General features: G+C 36.8%; 1 protein-coding gene across 4 annotated transcripts in view; it reads right to left on the reverse strand.

Moving 5' to 3' along the window:
- TMEM117 (transmembrane protein 117) overlaps positions 1 to 11,137 on the reverse strand; it is a 533,621-nt gene that overhangs the window by 447,374 nt on the left and 75,110 nt on the right. For all 4 annotated transcript variants that reach the window (XM_023738846.1, XM_004384562.2, XM_023738844.1 and 1 more), the window contains exon 3: positions 7,218 to 7,350. In XM_023738846.1, the coding sequence (XP_023594614.1) occupies positions 7,218 to 7,350 (133 nt within the window). The remainder of the gene's footprint in view (positions 1 to 7,217; positions 7,351 to 11,137) is intronic.

Genomic DNA, 11,137 nt, shown 5'->3' on the forward strand with positions numbered 1-11,137 from the left:
TGTCATAAAACAGCATGTGTATTACTGTTACATGAGAAACTATCTGTTCTGTAAGCCTTCACCTGAAGTACAATAAAATATTAAAAAAAAAAAAAGAAAAACGTCCATTTCAATTCTTCCCTCCTATTATCTCCCCAAGTCCAGTCACCCTTGGATCACACTTACTAAGAGTGATCACCATGCTGAGGCAGCCAGATGAACTGGCCATATAATTTCTTACTAAAACTAATAAGAGAAAACCGAAAAGAGGGACAGAGTATATTCCATTTTCATTTATACTCACCACCTAATTCTTACCTTGATTTTTTCAGGTCTTGAATATGAATAGTAACACTGATTTTCAAAGTTGCCTAATTCACTTTGTCTTATTTCTCCATTTCCCTTTCTGCTACACTTATTTATGCATTTATATACTAAAAATGTCTCTGGAAAGGTTTGTATAATATATATTTATTAATTCCTGTAAAACTTCTCTGGAAAAGGCTTTCTTTTTTTTTCAATAATATATTGTGTTTTCAGTGAAGTTTCACACAGCAGTTTAGGTTCCCATTCGACAATATCTACACATTGTTCAGTGACATTTGTTACATTCTTCTCCATGTGTGAACATTCTCGTTATTCCATTCTAGCTGTTCCATTTGAAAAAGCCTTTCTTGGAAAAGTCAGGAAAAATATAATTTCTCTTTATGATTAACACTAGAAGAAAATCAGCTTCTTCATATTTTGCCCTAAAAAGCATGCACTCTGAAGGACTATGAAATAGACCTCTTATCCCAGTTCAAGGAGGAAATTTTATCAATGAGTCAAATGTTTAATTTTCTGAGTGGTAAACACAGTATTTATCATTATAATACTGGAATAACTATATAAACATATAGATGTATATATGTGCATATAAGTTTATATAGATACAATTATTTAAACCTGTTTGCCAGTTTGTTGTACTGTGGTAGCTTGTGTGTTACTGTGATGCTGGAAGCTATGCCGCTGGTATGTGAAATACCAGCAGGGTCGCCCATGGTGGACAGTTTTCATAGAGCTTCCAGGCTAAGACAGACTAGGAAGAAAGGCCTGGCAATCTACTTCCAAAAATTAGCCAATAAAACCCTATGGATCACAACAGAATACTGTCCAAATATTCCTGGAAGATGAGCCCCCTAGGTTGGAAGGCACTCAAAATACGCAGTGGCCACTACAATGGACTCGAGCACACCAACGATCGTAAAGGTGGCGAAGGACTGGACAACATTTCTGTTGTAAAAAAGGCCGCCGTGAGTTGAGAGGACTTGAAGGCAGCTAACAACAACAAATCTGGTTTAGAATATGAAGTTTTTACTTCACCTTTTCAGAGGCAAAACACATCATAAAATAATAAATGTTTATTACGTATTTCTATAGGATTACTATAGAGTTCTTCAAAAACTGAATTAACAACAAGGAAGAGAGTATTGCAACACTAAGTTTCAGAAATTCGGAAGGAAGAAGATTCTTTTCACGGCGAAAACCTGTAAGAGTTAAGACAATCAGTACCGAAAACATGACTTTTGCTGCCATCAAGTGGTTCTTCTTGGAATATTTTGATAAACACTGTGAGTTTCATGTGCTCACTTTGCTTTCCCACCATTTTCACTCCTTGTACATTATAAATGTGTTATCCTTTGGGAAGTGGGGATATTTTAAATAACCAGGTGAGTCTTTACTAAAGTAGGGCTTTGGACTCTGGATGCTATAAAAAATTACATTACTAAGAATTTCTCCAGAAAGACAACTTCAAAAAAGTGTTTGAAGTGTCCTAACACTAAAAAGACTTCCTAGCCCTATGTGACTATCTCAGTTCCTCATCAGTAAAGACCTCCACCTGTACTTTGGTGCACATCTCTCCTCATTCCTGCCAAACAGAGAATTTCTAAACAAATCAATTTTAAGATACCCACTTGAACACAGGAGCCCTGGTGGTGGAGTGGTTAAGAGCTATGGCTATTAACCAAAAGGGCAGCAGTTTGAATCTACCAGCTGCTTTTTGGACGCTCCATGGGGCAGTTCTACTCTGTCCTATAGGGTCGGTATGAGTCCGAATCTACTCAATGACAATGGGTTTGGTTTTTGGTTTTAGCTGAACACAGAGAGAATCAAAAAAATATTTTGGGATGGGGCGTCATGTTTTAATCATTTTGAATCAAGTCAAATCCCAACACTGTGTTTCATGTTTTTTAAACAGATAGTAAAGTGAAAGAAAAAATTACAGTTGCTCTTCAAAAATAAAACACTGTGACAGTGGCCCCTTCATATTCTGAGAAGGCAGCAGCATTCATGTCGCGGTACTGGTTCTTTTGGTATGAGCATAAGTGCTTATAATATTATATTATGTTGGAGAATGCATTGATGTGTTTTTGGTTATGAAAGAAAAGGCACCAGATTAATCGAAGGGGAAAAAAAGTGAGACAAAAGCAAACTGTATTGTTGTATAATGAAACAGAGGAATTCTGGAGGTTACTGGGAGCTCCAGAGAGAAGTAGGAACTGGAAACTGTGAGAGGAGAACGTGAACACTCTTGGGTAAGAGGGTTTGAACAGGCCCCAATAAATGGTGCCAGGTTCCAGCACTAAAGGGAAAAGTCTTGTAAAAGGGATGAAGGAGGAACTTTAAGAACACTGATGTTGAATAATAAAATTCCCATGCTCGTCAAACTTTTAATAAAAATCTATAACCCACAAAGACCTTGTATGTATGGTTTTTTAGGGAGCAGAGTGGGTGGGAATTCATCAGCACATGGGGTAAAGTGCTTTGAAGAAAGGAGAGCAGTAACAGAGGAAAGATGTTGAGAGGGAATCAAGAACAGAACCCAAGAGGGGAAATTTGAAGAGTTGGAAGAAAATCAGTACTCTCTGTCATGGATTGAATTATGTCCCCCCAAAAATGTGTGTATCAGTTTGGCTGGGCCATGATTACCAGTGTTGTGTGGTTGTCCTCCATTTTGTGATTGTAATTTTATGTTAAAGAGGATCAGGGTGGGATTGTATAACACCCTTATTAAGGTACACATCCCTGATCCAATGTAAAAGGAGCTTCCCTAGGGTGTAGCCCACACCACCTTTTATCTTACAAGAGATAAAAGGACAGGGATGCAAGCAGAGAACAGGGGACCTCGTACCACCAAGAAAACAGTGCCGGGAGTAGAGCGCGTCCTTTGGACCTGGGGTTCCTGCGTGGAGAAGCTTCTAGTCCAGGGGAAGATTGACGAAAAGGCCCTTCCTCCAGAGCTGACAGAAAGAGAGAGCCTTGCCCTGAAGCTGACACCCTGACTGTGAGGGAATAAATTTCTCTTTGTTAAAGCCATCCACTTGGGGTATTTCTGTTATAGCAGGACTACATAACTAAGACACCCTCCCTCACCAGAAACCTTCAGAAATATTGGTGAAGGAATCATGCTTCCTACAGTTGCATGGATGGAATCAAGTCATTTTGGGGGAATAGTGAAAAAAAAGATGACCTTACATACGCCAGCAAAATCTTATTCTATTGGATCCTCCCCACCATTACTTAAATGTGGTCAGAAATCTCAAACATCACACAAAATCATTCCCCCTGAACTCCACATCCCCTTCCAGCTCCCATTCACAAACACTTTGCTTAAAAAGAGCACCTCCATGCACATCCTTAGTCCACTTTTTCACTTCCCATGCTCTCTTTAAACCTCTGTCATCCAGCTGCTACCCATTCCATCTAAGAAGAAAGAATGAAATCCAGGGAGTCTCTGTAGAAACTATCTATATCATTTGTATCCATTAGTTACCTTTTCTAAATTCTTGATTAGACATTTAATTCATTAATACTTAGAATTTCTTTTTAAAAAAATAATCATTAAATGCTATACATTTCCCTTTAAATACCACTTTAGTTATAACCCACACATTTTGATACATATTTTTCATTATTGCTCAGTTCTAAGATTCTGCATGCCAAATACAAGTGATTTTAAAATACTTCTCTTATTGAATTCTAGCTTAATTGCACTGTGGTCAGAGAATATAGTCTATAAGATATCAATTGTTTGGTGAACACTTAATTTGGTGCCTAGTGATTGATCAATTCATGTATACTTGTTTCAGTTTCTAAGCAATCTTTTCTCTCTCAATACCTTCAAGATCTCCTCTTTGTCTTTGTTGTTCTGAGTTTTACTATGATATTTATGTCTATGGATATAAATTGGACATATATTGGACTTTTCATTGTCTCTTCCATGTTTCTTATTCACTCTTTAATATTTTCAATTACTTTATCTTGCTGGGCTGTATTTTGGTCATTTATGAAATTCAATCTCCCAATATGTTGATTCTCTCTTCAATTATATTTAATCTGCTTTTAAGCCATCTATCAAATGTGAGGATGGCACAGGACTGGGCAGTGTTTTGTCCTGTTGTACATAGGGTTGCTATGAATTGGAACTGACTTGATGGCACCTAACAACATGAAATTTTTTATTTTAATATCTATGTTTTTAAATAGACTTTACTCAGATATTATTTATATATAATCAAATGTACCTATTTTAAGTGTACAGTTGAATATGTTTCGACAAGTATATATATTCTTTTAATGACCACTTCAACAAAATATAGACCATTTCTATTATTCAAAAAATTTTTCTTGTGACTCTTCATCATCAATCTCCCTCTCCTCACCCTATGCCCCAGGTCAGTTTTGCCCTTATGAAAATTTAATATGCCCGGAGATGTTTTGGGGGCTCTAAAGTCCAATGGAAAATGTATATTAAAACTACACTACTCTGTACAAGGAAATTAATGTTGTTTTCATGCCTGCTAACACAACATCCATTCTGCAGCCCATGGATCAAGGAGTAATTTCGATTTTCAAGTCTTATTATTTAAGCAATACATTTCATAAGGCTATAGCTGCCATAGATAGTGATTCCTCTGATGGATCTGGGCAAAGTGAATTGAAAACCTTCTGGAAAGGAGTCACCATTCTAGGTGCCATTAAGAACATTTGTGATTCATGGGAGGAGGTCAAAGTATCAACATTAACAGGAGTTTGGAAAAAGTTGATTCCAACCCTCATAGATGACTTTGAGGGGTTCAAGACTTCAGCGGAGTAAGCAACTGCAGATTTGGTGGAAATAGCAAGAGAACTAGAATTAGAAATGAAGCCTAAAGATGTGACTGAATTGCTGCAATCTCATGACAAAACTTTAACTGATGAGGAGTTGCTTACGGATGAGCAAATAAAGCGGTTTCCTGAGATGGAGTCTACTCCTGGTGAAGATGCTGTGAACATTGTTGACATGAAAACAAAGGATTTAGAATATTACTTAAACTTAGTCGATAAGGCAGCATGGCAGGGTTTGAGAGGATTGACTCCAATTTTGAAAGAATTTCTACTGTGGGTAAAATGCTATCAAACAGCATTGCGTGCTACAGAGATATCTTTCACGAAAGGAAGAGTCAATCGATGCAGCAAACTTCATTGTAGTCTTATTTTAAGAAAATACCACCCCAGCCTTCAGCAACCACCACCCTGATCAATTAGCAGCCATCAACATTGAGGCAAGACCCTCCACCAGCAAAAAGATAACGACTCGCTGAAGGCTCAGATGATGGTTAGCATTTTTTAGCAATAAAGCATTTTTAATTAAGGTATGTACATTGTTTTTTAGACATAATGCTATTGCACACTTAACAGACTACAGTATATTGCAAATATAACTTCTACATGCACTGGCAAACCAAAAAATTGTGATATTCACTTTATTGCAGTGCTCTGGAACCAGACCCGCAATATCTCTGAGGTATACCTGTATTATTTAATGTATTATTTCTAGCAACAGCCTAAAAAATGTAATTTTTAGACAGGGCCCTTTCTCCTTCTGGTCCCAGGAGTGGAAGTGTACAATACCTCCCAGAGGGACCTTCAGTTATGTTTCGTAACGCCCCCTTAACTCCCCCATTCCAGAATTCCAGGCAATGGTCTAAGTCTGAGGCATACCCTGACTAGCCACAGGTTAGAATCTATAACTACTCATTTAAAAATAGACGCAGTATTAACAACATTACTCTAGTCCAAGAAACAATTACAGACAAAGCATTTTAATAACTTCCTAAGGTCCAGACGTTTGATCTAAAATCAAATTCTTGAGTTTATCACTTGTTAATATGGACTAAAGTATAAGCCTTGTGAAATATCTATTTTCCCTTTACTATTCATCTCCTTTAAAGGTGAAGGAAAACCATAAAATTTTAATTGAGCTATCCCTCTCAGCATTGAACAGTGGTAGCCAAAATCTATATGTAATAATTGCACATTATAGAACTAGACAACAATCTTGCCTAGCCTATATTTAGAAGAAAAAGATATTACCTAGCTTTCAGAAATATTGGAAGGATAGATACAAAACCCTTCTTAGCAACTACTTCAGTGCACACCAGATATCTAAGGTGGTTTATTATTGTCACTAATTCAGTTCTTAATGCTGTAAGTCAAATTAATCTCCTTATATCCTGCCCTTAGAACTTACTGAGAGCAAACCAAGAGAAAATTATACTGAAAGACCAATTCTTGTGTTTCATTATATAATGAAAGAACTAGAGAAAGTTAAAAAAAAAAAAAAAAAAAAACTACTTGCTAGCACATCTTCATGCCATGGTAATTTGATTAGTGATTTGATAAGTACAGATCACAACCCTGGATTTAATACAGGGTGGCCCACTTTTAAAATGACCCATTTATAACAAAGGTGTCTCTGTTAGGAATGTCGAGAGAGAGAGAAAAAAAAAAAAAAAAGTCACCAGTATCAAATACTTTATTTAGCCAGGTATTGTAGAGCTATGGAGTTGCAAACTGGAGACCTTCATTTTAAGCCTTGCTCTTCTAACTGTGTGAATATAAGCAAGTCAATAAGATTTCCTGGTTCTCATGCTCGCTGTCACTATAATTAAATTAGTAGCTACGCTCAAACTACCTCACAGAGAAGTTCCAAAGAATAAGAAACACAATATAAATACTATAATATGCTATAAGCGTCTTGGGGAGGAAAAAGACTCTAAAAGTCTTAATTAAGAAAAATGCACAGATTTATGCCTATTTGGGGAAGAATATTTATAAAGGAGATTTAGAGCACTACAAATTATAAAATTCTCCTTGAATTCTTATGAGTTGCAAATATAACACTCACCACAGTAGAAAGGGGAAAGATAACCTACCCCATGTTCCCATCCATTAGAAGAATAGTGTTGTATATGTGAGAAAATATGAAGAGAAAAAGAATTGTGCTGAAGAACATTGTCATCCACGACCCATGATCCTCTCGAAACATTTTTAGCCGGAGTAGCTGACCTGAAATATAAATATTATTAGAGATCAGTTTACATTGTAACTTAAAATTCATACATCTCTTTATTTTAGTGAATCTCTATTATCTTACTATATTCTGACACCTTTGCCATAGGACTGCCTTATGGGTGAAACTACTATCCAATGTTCCTTTTAACCTTTTGTAAATAAATGCCTATGGATGAAGTCCAAGACAATTCTCATATCACATTTCATCCTACAGCAAATAGTCCTAATGTGAGAATCGAATATACAATGATCATTTATTATGCTGGCATAAAAACAAGACGAATGACAGCACTTCCGCCGTTATTTTTTATTTCATAAATATGTTTTTGGTTCATACTAAAGCTACTTAAAGCAAACAGTAAAGAAGTCACATAAATTCTATCTGATTCCCTTTTTGCTTCCATATATCCTGTTCTAACACTGGCCAGAAGATAAAACCAAGGCGGATGTCACTTATAAGAAATTCAATTGTTTAAGGAACATGAAATGAAAGAATAGTCTCTGTCATAACAGACAGATGGTTGAGGCTTCCTCTTAGATAACATAGTCTGTGCCCACGTACATGCACGCGCGCAAGTGCATGGGTGTACGTGGGGCATATATGCATATTATGAAACTTGGGGTGGTTCCTGGCAAAGTGTACCTTCTACAGTGATGCCTAAAATTCCATTTACAAAGATAAGTACTAAAATTAAAATGTTTAAAATGCAAATACTTGAAGGAAGAAAAACATATTAAAATGTACACTAAAGTAAAAATTACTAATATTAGAATCAGTCTAGAGAAAATGTTTTGATTTATGGTATGAAGACAAATGAGGGCACTAAAACCCTGAGAAGTAAGGAAGGTGAAAAACCATGAGAGAAAGAAAAAAGTGAACATAGGTCATCCTGGCTTCATCCAAGATAAACTTTGTCTAGCATACTAAGCTCCATTCCTGAGAAACTGTCTAAATGATAAGAGAGGTGATACACTTATAGAAAGCACCCTGGGTGGCACAAACAATTAAGTGCTCAACTACCAGCTGTGAGGTTGGCAGTTCGAATCTACCCAGAGGCACCTCGGAAGCAAGGCCTTGTGATCTGCTTCTGAAAGGTTACAGCCTTGAAAACTTTATGGAGCAGTCCTAATGTGCACACATGGGAGCGCCATGACTCAGAATTGACATGGCAGCAACTAATAACAACAAACTTACAGGACCTACAATTAAAATAGGTTAGGCCCGAAAGCTTACAATAGGATTTCTCACCAGAGAAAATAAACCTTTTTTTTCAATGATATGACAAAGTTATGAAAAAAATTTATATTACAATCTGGAAATTATCTCCCCAGGGAGAGACAATACTCTCACGTAACTTATTGAGCAAACACACACACACACCTGTTGTTGTCAAGTCAATTCCAACTTATAGTGACCCTATAGAACAGAGTAGAACCCTACAGAGTTTCCAAGGAGTGGCTGGTGGATTCAAACAGCCAACCTTTTGGTTATCAGCCGGTCTCTTAACCCCTACGCCACCAGGGCTCCTACTGAGCATAGGAAAAAATAATCTTCTAAGATCTAACTACTAAACTTTCCTTTATACCTCACTTTTATTAAAATAGCACTTTAGATTCCATTTGGAAATCAGGCTAATAGAAACGTTACCCTAGCTAAAACTTTGGATGGAGCAAAAAAGGTGGATTTGGTTACACTATCTGGTTTCTTACCCTGCACAAGAGAAGCAAAGAGCAAACCTGAAAATCAGAGGGAGTGTAAATGTATAACTGAAATAAGAATGTGGAAAACTTCCCAACAAAGCAAATAATACTAGCACTGCAAATTACAAGCCTACGGAACTTATTGATTAATTAAATCAACGATTATGGAAAGCCAGAAATTTGCAAGCCTCCACATCACGCACTTACAAGAATATTATAAATAGGTATTAAGGTCTTACTTAGAAGTGAAAAGCACATGCCAGAAATATCTTAAAGCAAACTGCAAAGAATATTATTCATTCATTGAACAAATATTAAATGTACACTTAGTACATGCCAGACACAGTTGTAAGTGCTGGAGACACAGTTGTGAGCAAGGCAAAAGGGTCCTTAAAGTCAATCATCATTTGCGTATTTAATGGAAATGTGACCTTATTTCAGATTCACATGATCTCTTTGTTCAGGATTCCTTTTGCTGCACATCCTTTCAGGCTTAAACCAAGATCCATTTATTTAACTCAGTAGTTTATACGAAGAATTGCGAAGCCGCAGTTAGAGCTCCTTTAAGATTTAAATGTGAATTTCTTTCTTAACATACGCATGTGTCAAGAAATTAGGTAATGGATGTACTTTAAAAGTCAAATACCAATGCTGGTGATTTAAGAGTGCTCTGCAAATAAAACATTGTGGGTTATCTATACACCGGCTAAAATAATACAAAATTAGTAAAAAGGGAAATGTGACAGTAGCATTTATGCTGTCACTGCCAAGCTCATTGTCTGGCACTAATTTCAGCCATTAAAGTCATTAGAACAAAATAGCAGGTTAACACTGCTTGAAATTCACTTGAAAAGTGCAATAAAAGTGCTGCATTATATTAAGGTCAGAATTGGTGTGACCCAAGGGTTGAATTAAAACACATTATAGGAATTTCCCGTAAGATACTAAAGGTTAACTCATTGAGTGAACATGCTAATGCTAGAAACATGTATACCAATACTGGGCCATCCACTGACTGTTCTCATGAATCACTCTTCCCATGCTATCTAATCAGACCAGAATTTCAGAGCTACTGAGAATGTCACTGGAAAACTCACTGTCTCTATCCTGTAGGGTGACCATACAGCTGGTTTGCCTGGGACAGTAGTGGTTCATAACTGTTGTCCCAGCATAATTATTGATAGTGCCCCCTTGCTTTCTTAAATATAATGGTTTGAACAATAGACTACATGCCACCCTAACTTTAGGTCACAGAATTCAGAATTTTGTAACATTTTCCCTGGAGAAGGTTTTGGGAGACAACAATGAAAACAGGGCTTATAGGTCAGTAAAAGTAAAAAACATCACTAAGATGGGGTGCACTTCTGACATGGTCATGTTGTTCATAGTTGCCGTCGAGTCAATTCCAACTCATGGCGAGCCTATGTGTGCAGAGTAGAACTTCTCCATAGGGTTTTCAAGACTGTGACCCCTCAGAAGCAGATTGCCGGGCCTGTCTTCCAAGATACCTCTGGGTGGGTTTGAACTATCAACCTTTCAGCTAGTAGTTGAGCACTTAACCACCCAGGAACTCCCTGACATGGTCATAAATGACTTTTAATCATAGATGCATCAGTAAACCTCAGTATATTTATGTTACTAATAAAATTTGTCTTGGGTTATGTAGACTATTGCCTTTGATAATAGTTAAGATAATTAGAAAACATATCTTAAAACAATCAGAAGCACTGAAGTGAGACACGAGCCTGTATGTGTGTTGGAGGTGGGGTGGGAGGACAGAGATTGACTGTTTTAGATGCTGGCTGAAGTCAACTAAAGTGGCCTAGAACCTCAGAATCTTTCCTGGAAAAAGAGTCATACATGTCATAAAACTCTAATAAGATTAACAGTCTAAAAGTTTAGTAAAATTATATGTTAAGCCCACATATGTTTTGGAAGGTAGAAGTAGACAAGTATTAAGAGGGAGAGCAATGGAGAAACTTGTTTGTTTTTTTTTTATTGTACTTCAGGTGAAGGCTTACAGAACAAATAGTTTCTCATGAAACAGAAGTACACATGTTGTTTTATGACATTGGTTAAC

The sequence above is a fragment of the Trichechus manatus genome, unplaced genomic scaffold, assembly GCF_000243295.1.
Source record: "Trichechus manatus latirostris isolate Lorelei unplaced genomic scaffold, TriManLat1.0 scaffold00123, whole genome shotgun sequence".
Taxonomy (NCBI): domain Eukaryota; kingdom Metazoa; phylum Chordata; class Mammalia; order Sirenia; family Trichechidae; genus Trichechus; species Trichechus manatus.